Here is a 12,155-nt window from a genome sequence, read left to right as displayed (position 1 = left end):
GGCTGGCTGCTGCCTTGGAGCCTGGGAGCATCCAGGACATGCCTTCAGAGAACCCCTGCAGTGTTTCATGCACTTGACTATACACTGTTACCACTCATAAACATACGTGTTTGTGTATGTGTAAATTGCTAAAATGCCCAAAAAGACCCTGTGGATTCTGCATTCTTGAAGAATACCAAAATCATTTGGTGGTGGTAGTGATAAAGTGAGAGGGAGTTAGAAATTGCTCCCTTGTTTAGGAAAATGTGTTATTGTGGCTTTTCATGGTGAAATAGCATGCCCCAGCAAGTCTGTTTGGAGAGAAGCTTTGCAAAATTCCTTTGTGAAATAAAATAGAAATGTTTGGCTTTTTCTTCGACAGCCTCAGACTCAGGGCCTGGGGCCTTGGGACTCAAAAGAGAAAAGGTGGAGAAAGGAGAAAATCTTCTATTCTCTTCATTTTGCCCCTACTAACATCCAATGTACTTAGGAGCCTCAATGTCTGCTCTCCCAGAGTAAGTTATTTGGTGTTCCAAATACAGAGTACTCTGTAATCAACTCTTCAGAAAATCTTGTTACGGTCAATAGCATTTTTTTTAGTGGGCAGACGAGGCTTGGGGAAAGCCTCTCAGAGGGCTGAGTCCACTCCAGCCTTGTGCACCATCGTATCCCTGGCATCCAGCTCAACGCAGGGTACATAGCACTCACTCATACTTACTTCATTCATTCATTCATTTAATACATTTATTGAGTGTCTGGTATGGGCCAAAGTTATTCTAAGTGCTGGAGTGAAAGCAATGAACAAAACAGACAAAAACTCATCCCTGCCACCAAGGACCTTGTATTCCAGTGAGAGCCAGACATAAAAAAATAAACAAGTAAAATATGTAGCATGCCAAATAGTGATAAATTCTCTGGAGAAAAACGAAGCAGATATGAGAGAGGTACTTGCTGGAAAAATAAAGTGCTCTGACAAAAGAAGCTGTAAATCATATCATTTCAATGAACATTTTAGGGTAATGTGTGGAATTGAAGGGTGGGAAAGGAGCCTTGATTCTGAGTTTGTTCCCCTTGTCAGTACGGAAAATTTATTATCGAGCATGTATTATCTCAGATACTGCAGTGGACTAAGACCCTAACTAAAGCAGGGAAATTTGGTTAGAAATTAATTTCTAATCTTTACACAGCGGCTCCTGCACCTTAATCCACTGCAGTGTTTTCTGGTACCTGCGTGTTCACTTTTGAATGCAGAGACTTGTGGCTATCAGATCTCGAGCCCCATTGCTGCCTCCATATAAGTGACAAGTCAGTGACAATGGAAGAGACAAACTTGCACACTTTGCCTGACAGTAAAGATATATATGGGTGGTAAAGTCACCAACTCTATGGACCCGACAGAAACCCAGGGAATTTTTCTAGCTCTCATCATGCCAGTCCTGGACCCCTGTAGTTGTGACTCCAGTCAGGCCCCTGAGAAGGAGAGGAAAAGGTAGTGAATCCATGAGCACCCACAGAGAATCTAAGGGAGTCCAACAAGAGACTACCTTTGACAAGCATCAGAAGGAGGGCATATGCAGGTCAGTCTCTCATGTTTCTCATGGTGTAGCCTGTGAGAAAACCTGCCGACCTAGTAGGGGTGGTGGTCAGGAGTGTGAGTGGCAGTGGGCTGGGGAGCAGCTGCCTTTCTTCAGTCAGGGGAGCGAGCCGTCTTTGGAGAACAGCCTGGAAGCTGAAACTGCAATTGGTGTTTTAAAGCAGGGGAGAGGAGGCAGGGGGAGGAGTTGAAGACCTCACCTCTTATCCTTTCTTTTGGAAACTGGCCAAGGAGTCAAAAGCAACTTTTGCATGAGCAAAGATGATTGGACTTCCCATACCTGTTCCCAGCTATCCTTTACTTGAGATGTTGCTACAGGTAAGATATTTCTTTAGTACATTCTACAGCTCCCAGCCCAGTACCCCAGCCAGGACAATTAGACTTCCAGTCAGACCCAGATCCTGGCTTTGCTTCTGTAAGCAAGCTGTCTAGCCTCTCTGAGGCTCAGTATCCTCACTTGTACAACAGAAAGGGTAATAATGACCTCACTGAGTTGTCGTAGGATAAATGAGTCCATACTTATAAAGAGGCTGCATTTTGTTGTTGCTCAGTAATTTAGTTCACTTTCTTCTCAATTATTCTTCCTTGCACTTTGCTTTTTCTTATAATAGGTAACATTTATTAAATAGCTACTATATGCAATGCAATTTATTTAGTTTCTATAATTATATATTTTATAACACAGTGAAGATAGAACTCTTATTATCCTAATTTCACAGATGAAGAGATGCAGATGATTTTAGAAGACAGTATGAAGCTTATGGCAGGATCACAAATCTCAGAAAACATTTGAGAGGTCATTTGGGACCACTGCTCTGTTGTCCCAGTTTTTTGACAGATGGTCATGGAGTGTCAGTTTGAACAGGTTTGGTGGTGAAGGCACAGCCTGTTGTCTGCTTCTGACACATCCTGGAGGTAGTCTTCTCTATGGTTCTCCCATTTCCCTAAATTACATGCTATGTCCTCTGGTGTAGCATCCAGAGTCTCAAATCTGTCACCCTCCCTTACTAACTGTGCTACTTTGGGTAAATATTTTAGATTTTCTGTGCCTTGGGGTTCTATTTTGTAAAATGAGGACAAGAATAGAAAATGAATACTAGGGTTGTTGTGAAGATCAATCATATAACACATGTTGAGTGCTTAGAATGCTGCCTGGCATATAGTAAACACTCAACAGATATTAGTTATTATTACGGCAGACATACAGTTTTATGGATTTGTCCAGATATTTTTTCCCCTCCTTCTCCTAGAGACATTCTTCCCAGTCTCTGTTAGAGGAAGTCACTGGGGGTCTTGCTAGGAATCCATATTGCACACCTTATAAACCATGGCTCCACAACTTTGACATCTGCATAAACAGCTTTCCAGATGTCATTCTTTTTCCAAAATCATGATTTCAGACTGGGAGAAGAATTGTATCCTCTTCATGTTGGAGATAAACTCCACCTTCCTGCTTATTATTTGTTCAAAGAAGGAGAATTAAATCTGAGTGGCAGGCAATGGGCTTGATGAGTCATGATAGACCCTCTGTTTAAATATATCCTGGGAAGGCTGGGTCCAAACCCTTTCCTAGTTCATGGGGCTCAGAGTGCTGTATCTGGATGGGAATTTGGGAACCTGACTTTGACCAAGGGCAGAGTCAACATCCAGGGCCTCATGGATCATTCAAGCAAAGAAGCTGCCCAATGGGGTGGGGCAGAGAGGCAGAAGGCAGGTTCCAGCCCTATGTTGGAATCAGGCATCAGGTCAGGGTGGGGAGGTCTGGGATAAAGAGTGGAGAAGAAAGATTTTCCTGAGGGTTTAGAGTATAGCTGTTTGGGGAGATAAATGATAAGAGCTCATGGGGGCAGTCATAACTAAAATGCACGGAACAATGATACCTTATAACATATGTATAAAATGTGTATTATATATATGTGAAAGGTCAGGCAGAATCATGAGAGGAGAGAGGATTGGGAAGACCCTTGGTAAAACAATGAAAAGCCCTGACTGAAACCAAGTAAGGTGTGGCAAGCCCTGTGAGCCCCTTTGTACTTCTGTGGAAGACAGAACATTTGACTAGAGGGGTTCGTTGAAGAACATTTTCTTTAGATATTGCCTGAAGTAGTCCAATGAAGCCTAAAAAATCAAATTTGCATTTAAAAATATTTTTAAAACTGTATTGAGTTATACTTGATGTGAAATAAATTGTAGATGTTTAGAGTGCCTAATCTGATGAATTTGATATGCCTGTATATCTGTGAAACCATCGCCATAATCAAGCCACCGAAAATATCTATCACTACAAGTTCTTATAAGGCTGTTTAATAAGGCGAGTGGTAGATTTTCTAGATGAGGACAGAAGGAAAGCTGATTTCTCCCACAGGTTCAGCCTTGGCGTAGAGAGCCCTGTCAATCATCTAAATCTGGAAAATCACGTTGTTCAAGATAAAAGTGCAGTATTAAATTGAGCTGCCCATAGAAGGATAAGGAAGTGCAAGTCGAAGCAATTTTTCAATGTTTTGTTTCTAGCACATGTGGATGTAAACAGACAGAGAAGAAAGGGAGGGCAAAATACCGTATCCAGCATGGGCCCAGGAGTGCGAGGCTTCAGTGAGCTATGATCATGCCACTGCACTCTAACCTGGGTGACCGAACAAGAACTCTGTCTCACAAACAAGACAAAACAAAACCAAACAAAATACCCAGTCAGTAATCATCAGAACAATACAGCATGCTAGATATGAAGCCTTTCCTTCCACATTGGGTAAGATGACAGATAGTGTACATATTTGATCTGAAGGAGGGAGACAAGCCTCCCTGCCTTGCCAGTCCTTTTCCTCTAGAATGCGTAGATTCAGAGGCATGTGGCTGGGGAAAAACTGGATGTCACCCATAGTTGTACATTATAAGGTGCCTCCTTAATCTATGCTATACTTAAAGCACTGTGGCTCTGTGGGCAAGCCTTTTATGAGGCTCCAAGAAAATTCTTACCATAGATGCTACAATTCATTTTTTTGGCTCCACCTCTCCTCTCTTCTGTTCCACTGGTGGTTGCCTATCTGAGCACCAGGGGAGAGCATGGGCAAGCTGAGCGACTGAGCCTGAAAGAAAGGTAGGAATACTAGCTTTCTCTGGTCCCCATTTCCTAAATTATTTATTCAAGAGAAAATCATGATCTTGTTGGAACTGCTACTCTACATGGATGGCAATGGTTTTTGAGCTGCTCAGAAGTAGAGCTGCAGCAGGGTGGTAGTCACTGGCACAGTAGTAAGACCCTTCATCTGTCTCTGATGCTGCAAGAATCTTAAGTACAGCCTGGTCCTTTTCAGTATCAATTTCACCTTGGAAACCGTCCTTGAAACCAGGGCCATAGATGTCCTTTTCTCGGTATATGAAAGTCATCGTGTTACCTTGGGTCTTCCTATACCAGTTGATGTAATAGTTAGTGATCGCTTCTCCTTTCATGGAGCACCTGAGGGTAGCAGGGTCCCCCAATGACACAGTCACTGTTTGGTGTTCAGGCACCAACTCAGTGGCTGACATGACTCCTGAAAGAAAAGACACAAGAGGAGAGCTCAGTGAGGGCTGGGGGCCGAGGTCACTGAGTAAGGGGCGCAGTCCCTGAATACCAGGTCCTGGGAGCCTTGATGCTTCTTTGCTGCTGAGTCTTGCCTGGCTGAAGTTCTGGGGTCTGCCTTACCTGCCCAGAAGAGGGAGAGATGGATGAGGGAGCAGATCATCTCCATGGCTCATTCAGGGGCAGCTCTGCCTCCAAACCACCTTCTGGCTGGCCCCTCCTCTGAGCTGACACACTTGTGACTGAGGAAGTCAGTCCCTAATCAGCAGCTGTTTCATTCCCCAGAGAAGTCTAACTGATCACAGGAGGCTCGCAGGGCCTGCTGCCTGTTAATGGGATGACAGTAACACCTTCAAGACCGATAGTGTGGTTCAGGTAAGTTAGGCCAATGCAGAGGAGGTTAAGGCAGCTTATTTAATTAACAACAAGGTTTCTGCTTCCTGTCCTAGACGTTAAATTTGATATTGCTGTTTCCAGTTTCAAATGAGATGTTCATGTTAGACACTTTGTGGTGATGCTAACAGTCAATACCAAGAAGAATTATTGACATTTACAGTTGTAATCAAAAGAACCATCAAATGAGGAGATCGATAGTATGTGCACAAAGACTCTGAAGATGTAATGATTGTTGTGTTCACTGCAAACTCCCTCTGGGCAAAGTTGGATCAGGGTGATTTACCCATGTGTTAAAGAGCAATCCAATGAAACACTGTCTTCCAAATGTGAACCAGAGATTCCTGATCTTTATTGAGCTCATCTACCTTCTTTTCTGAAGGGTTCTTAGGTTACCTGTATTAAATTACACAAAGGAAAATATTGTACAAAAAAATTAGAAACCACCACTACATCCCAACTTATGATAGGCTAAATTTACATGGACTTCAAAAGAGGGAAGTAGTTGGATTTTTGGGACCTACACCTTTGAGTTTAAAGGTCAATCTTTGAAATTTTGAAATCGAACAGGTAAATTAGTAATGGGAATGAGAGAGTGCAGCAGAAGCTGGGAAGAGGGTCACTGGTAAGCAAAAAGGCAGGAGCAAAGGTGCCATTCCATATTGGAGGGTGGGTGCAGGACTTACATAACCATTACATTCCCAGGTTAGTTGAAGAAAGACCCACCTAAGCTTTCTTAAGTTCCCCAGTGTGACTAGGAACAGACTGCCCTGAAAAAAATCCAGATGGGAGCAGCTCAGGTTTCTTGACCCTATGGTAGTTGCTCTCCCACCCACCCTTGCCTCACCTCACTTTGCATAACTGCCCATCCACCTGCTGCTCTTGGAGGACTGTTAGCAAGTACCCAAGGTGGTCACATTCCTCCATGTTATAAATTGTATCCTCAGCACCCCCCTTCCCTGGCAGAACATAATGGTGTCTGCTGTCTATAGCTCTTTGAAAGTTGCTAAGGTCAATCTGTTTGGGCTGAAATACTTGACCTTTTTCCATCAGGCTGCCTAGTTCTTGGCACATCCTATAAACCTAGTAATTCTTACTATATGCCAGACCCTGAGGATTCACTGATGAATGGCAGACACGGTCTTTTCTCTCATGGAGCTTGTGTTCCAGCACGAGACTCAGTCATCACTTAATGATTTGCATAATTAGTTCCTCCATTGCAGCTGTAAGTATTCTGCAGAAGCAGAAGGATTATAAGAGCATGTTTCAGAGGCCGGGTTTGGTTAGGAGGTCAGGGAAGGCTTCCCTGAAGAGAAAGTGGCGTTGCAGTTGACACTGAGTCTGTTTGCCCCTGCACATCCACTCTACTTCCTGCTCTAGAGGCCTGACCTTAACTGGCAGCATCCACCTGCTTCTCCATCCCATTTGGTTTGGCCAATGGAGACACCTTCAGGAGAGGAATGAATTCACTCACCTTCCTCCACTGGAAGCTACAGTTCCTCTTCCACAGCTGCAGGTTTCCGTAAAGGCTCCTCCCCTTCACGCTTCAGGTCTGGCGTGGCAGCGGCTCTTTGTTGCCAGCCTTGGTGTTTCACCACCTTATTTCTGGTCTCCCATAACCCTTCTGTATTAATTTCCTATAGCAGCCTTAACAAATATCACAAACTGGGTAGTTTAAAACAACATAAAAAAATTGTCTCACAGTTCTGGAAGCTGGAAGTCTGAAATCAAGGTGTCTGCTGGGCCATGCACCCTCTGAAACCCGTAGGGGAAGCCTTCCTCGCCTGTTCCTGATTTTGGTGGTTTGCCGGAAACTCTGATGGTCTTTGGCTGGGTGCGCAGCTGCTTCACTCCCGTCTCCATCTGCACTGTGGTTTTCTCTCCCTGTGTGTCTTTGTCTTCACTTGGCTGTCTTACAGAATACCAGTCATATTACATTAGGGGCTCACCATACTCCAATATGAACTCATTTAAACTAATTACATCTGCAGTGACCCTATTTCCAAATAAGGTCACATTCTAAGGTACTGGGAGTTAAGGCTTCAGCGTGTCTTTCCTTGGGAGACACAGTTCAATCCGCAACACCTGTTCACACCTTTGTAAAACTCTCTTTCATTAAACTCACTCTAATCACCCCCTAGAGTGCCTGTCTCCTGCTGAGACCCTGCCTGAAACAGGTATGGGGCATGGGTAGGGAAATAACATTCTGTGTAACAAATGAGGACATGTATAAAAAAAGCCTTGAGGCAGAAAGAAGTACAGAGGGCTTAAAGCTATATTAATATCAAAAGAGCAGTTAGCAGGGCTCAAATAAGTCTGTCTTTCTAGATAATTATTGTTGAATTACCTCGAATTACTTAGGAAGTCATTTTGAAAAGGCCCAAGAATGTGTATTATGTTTATGACTACGATTTATATCTTTCACTGGTTAGAGGTAATTTTAAGAATTTATTGTTAATGGCAAAAAACAACCTTCCTCTAGGCCTAAGAGGGAGAGCTGGTGTGAACAATAAATCAAAGCCAGAGGGAGGAGACAGTACAGGAGTGGGCAGGTGATGATGTGGTGGGAGCTGGGCCAGAGTGCGACTGGTGCTTCACCGGGTCAGGAACAGTCAGCTTGGCCTGAGCCTGTGGCAGGATAAGATGGAATTTAAACAAAAACACAGCCTGCCTCGGGGTGCCCAGGTGGAAGGTAGAAACATCCGCCAGGGCTCTGCCCTAGGACCCAACCGTCCTCTGGCCCTGTGCAGGCTGTGTTCTTTGTGCTCAGTCATTCCTTCATGTCAAGGCCAGCAAATATGCCACAGCCTCCTTGGCCCTGTCAAGGGGATATCTGTCCCTTCATGTGATTTCTAGGAAAAACTAATTTTTTTATACTCTGTAAAATGGGAGAAGATAACTCAGGATTTCTGTGAGAAATAAATGAAATTATACTTGTAAACACTTGGCTCATTGCTTAATGATGTTAATTTTCTCCTTGTCATGCAAATAGTGATACCTGAGACTTGAACAGTTAGTAGGAGAGGCAAGAGTGGTTTTGGGGGCTTTATCAATTCTCCCCCATAATCTCCATCTCTCCAGAATGGAAGGTTTCCCATTCTTTGATGTCTTTCCCAATCTTATGTGCTATGAAAATACAGCCTTAGGGCAAGTTCCTGAGGCATCTTCCAACCAGGTTGCTATCTTCAGCCCCTCCTCTGCAGAAACTCAGAAGCTGCTATTGCATATTGTGTTGTATGATTTGTAAATGTTGCCTCACGTTTGTTATTTAGTCTGTTCTTATCTCTGGTATAATCCCCCCAAAGCACTAACTGAACCTATACTGGTCTTCAAAAATTCTTATCGAAGTGAAATAGTTTCTTCTGTCCACAGGATGCCTGATCTGAAGGCATATTGTGGTCCACTACACACAAGAGCAAAAGAAGAGCAGGAAGGATCTCAGTGCTAAGATCATAGCCACAGGAAGGACACTAGCTCTTAGGGCTGCAGCTCTAAAGGCAGGCCAGGTCATTATAGGAATGTCTGATTCCTTAGCCTTGCCAGACAGAGAGGAGTTAAGAAAGGAACTGCTGACCCTGATGTGCAAACTGCCACAGGTGCTTCCTGCCTTTCTATCTGCATCAGATGGCTAGCGATGAATGGCTGTAAAGTTGATGTAATTTATATTTCATTTTCAGGGCCACAGTGCTGGCTGGGAGCACCAGACGAATCAACCAACAAAGGCATTGAAGAGTGATGGAGAAAGCTGTGTTTTGGGCCTCATTGGGAACAGAATGGAAGAGCTGAGGGTGGAAGGGACCTTAGCAAATCTTCAGATCCATGTTTCAACCTGCATTTCCCCATAACCTCAAGCAGAGAGTTGCTTTTCCTGTTCTTCAAATGAGTTCCTTGAATTCACACTCTATTTCTTTGAATTCGCACAGACTGTTGAGGAACAGGAGGTGGGGTCACCCTACCTCTTATCAGACAAACCTGGAAGAGAAAAATTTTACATAGAATACTGGGCTGGAAGAGGCCTGGGAACTTGGGGATCCCCTTTCCTCTCTGCCCACTCTGGATTTCAAGAGGCAGCTATGCTGCAGTGAGACCACTGAATTTAGATTCAGGAATCTGAGTTTACACCTGACTCCTCCTCTTACTTGCAAGTCACTTACCACACCAGGCCTCAGTTTCCTGGACAATAAATGGGGATAACATTGTTCCATGTGGTTGGTGGTGGTCATGAAATTATGCACAAGAGCACACCTTATAGTCTAAGTTAGGCCTGCACTAACCTAGATTAGCTGACGAGGGTGGAAGGTGGGATGGGTGGGCTTCAGTGTGTGACTTACCTAGAGGCCCGAGAGAGTCATGTTGGATAGGGCAGCACTTATGAGTCCCCTGCTTTCCCAGTGTGGCTCTGAGAATCTTCAGGAAGAATTCGCTGGTTGAATTCTCAGCTCTACCAGGAAAGGTGTGCTGGAGACCAGGACCGTAGAAGTCTCCTTGCTGATGTACAAGAATCAGGAAGCCATCTCGGGTCCTCTTTACCAGCACATAGTATGATTATTCATCTTCTTCTCTGTCAATTGGCACTGGAAAATTTTGCTTTGTCTAAGAGGAACAAATGTCTCTAGCTCTTGTTGCTCCAACAAGGTGTCTGGCTTGATTCCTAAAATAAATAGATTGATATAATAAATAAATCAAGATAAAAGGAAGATAGAGAAATTGAAGAACCACATCAGAGTATCAAGGAATGGGGTACCAGTGTGGGAACCACCTTCCTTTTCAGTCTTCCCACAAACTCTCCCTGGGACAATTTCATCAAAGGAATCATTCATTCACTCATTCATCTATTTGGCAAGCCTCCTCTGGCTTGTATGGTATTCTCAGTGCTGGGCTGGCTCTTTGGGGAGGACAGTGCTTTGGTGTCTCAGGGGCTTGCCAGACCTGGGACCACAGGGCCTGTGGTTCTGAGGCTCCAGGGCTGCTCTCAGCTGAGCTGTAGGAGGACAAGAGGACAGATCTCCCCCAAAGCTTCCCTGGAGGACTGAAGCATTCTCCTTCCGGGACAGTCTCTTGTCCCTTTCTTCCACATCTAAACCTTCAGTGTCTCTGCAACTGGCCTATGTACTCTTGGGCTTGCTTGCAGATGTTGAGGAGATGAGCCTAAATTAGCAAATGCCCTGTCCTCAGAGAACAGCCTCACTAGTTGTACATGCAGTTTGGGTCCTTTCTCTTTTTGCTGCACATGGCAGCATCTTCCTCCTACAATGAGGCCAACAGCTTGGCAGGGGTGATGTTGATATTTAGCTTCAGACTGCTGCTAATGCTTTCCCTCATATTTGTGGATGCTTCTTTTATTTTTTATTGTATTATACTTGTTTTGGATCTTAAATTTATAACCAGTGCAGCTGCTTCCAAGGAAGGAGGATATACTTTGCCAAAATGCCAATCTCTCATAAGACAAGAGCCTGTAGCCATGGCACAGGATCTAACAGAAAATATTACTGCATTAAATGTAATTTTTAGCAGCAGTTAAGTGTCTGCTCTAGCACTCTGTTCATATCAAGTGCCCTGCAAATGTTGATGCTGGATAAAAGCAAACACAAAACAAAACAAACATAATGGGAAGATGGAGTAAGTAGAGTGGGCAATGAAAATTAAATGAGAAAAAGCAAAGTTAAAGCATGAGAAAAGGTTTAATGGAGCATTATGGAATTATCTACTGAGAGGACAAAGTAGAACAAACTAAAAATAGAAAGGCAATATAACAGCTTAGGTAAGAGGGATGTGGAGGCGGAGAAAAGCTGGAGAGGTAATTAGGACAATTACTTCCAGGCAGTGGTTTTCAATCTTGGACCCTCATTGGGACCACCTGGGGAGTACTAAGAACTACTGAAGCCTGGGTGCCACCCCTGTAGAATCTAATTTTATTAGTTTGGAGTGGGATCTGGGCAACAGGATTTTAAAAACTTCCTTAGATAATTCTGATGTGCAGCCAGGGTTGAAAACTACTGTGTAATAAAAAGAATTCCAGGAAAGTAAAGGTTTACACTGTTGTACTCAGGGGACAAGGTAGAGGTGACACCTGTGACCATAGGGCCTGCTGTGACATCGGGGTCTGCCAGTCTTCTGCTCCTTGTCCTTTCTCTATGACCAATGCAGACCCCCTACAGCTCTCCTGCCTGATGATTCCTCATTTCTTACAAAGCAGAGGACGCATAGCTCTGTTTAGGTCAGCATCAACCATCTTCCTATTCCCTTGATTTCTTTCAACAATGCTGGGCGTTTAGTGGGTGCTTAGTAAATATTTCCTAGGTGCTATCATACCTGGCGTTCTGGGTCCTTCTGTGCTAGATGAAATGGGTTAAGTCTGTGTTCTTGGTTCCTCCTCCTAATTTTGCCCTGACTTTTCAGATAGAAGTGTTGTCCTATCCAGCTCCCTTTTGAGAGGTAGAGTTCGGCTGAGGAGCCCACTGGCTGGGATTCCTTACACTGGGACATCACTCTGTGTGTATGTGAGATGGAACCTAGCGTGTACCACATTGGACTCACAGAGTAATGCGTTCTTACTATATTTCAACTTTGCATTCTTTTTTCCTCTCTCTGTTTCTACTACCTTGCTTCTTCCCTTCCTCCCTTCCTCTG

General features: G+C 44.0%; 1 long non-coding RNA gene and 2 gene segments (V, D, J or C); 1 reads left to right on the top strand and 2 right to left on the bottom strand.

Moving 5' to 3' along the window:
- LOC103795671 (T cell receptor delta constant-like) overlaps positions 1-5,333 on the bottom strand; it is a 43,584-nt gene extending 38,251 nt beyond the window's left edge. Inside the window, 2 exon segments of the C gene segment in view lie at positions 4,760-5,103; positions 5,256-5,333. Of these exon segments, the coding sequence occupies positions 4,760-5,103; positions 5,256-5,301 (390 nt within the window).
- LOC100385731 (T cell receptor alpha chain constant-like) overlaps positions 1-12,155 on the bottom strand; it is a 257,258-nt gene that overhangs the window by 123,884 nt on the left and 121,219 nt on the right.
- Positions 1-12,155, top strand: part of LOC144577367 (uncharacterized) — a 120,910-nt gene that overhangs the window by 56,929 nt on the left and 51,826 nt on the right. The window lies entirely within an intron of this gene.

The sequence above is a fragment of the Callithrix jacchus genome, chromosome 8 (genome assembly GCF_049354715.1).
Source record: "Callithrix jacchus isolate 240 chromosome 8, calJac240_pri, whole genome shotgun sequence".
Lineage (NCBI taxonomy): Eukaryota > Metazoa > Chordata > Mammalia > Primates > Cebidae > Callithrix > Callithrix jacchus.
Note: the sequence above shows the minus strand (reverse complement) of the source record. Positions and strands in the feature narration are given on the sequence as shown.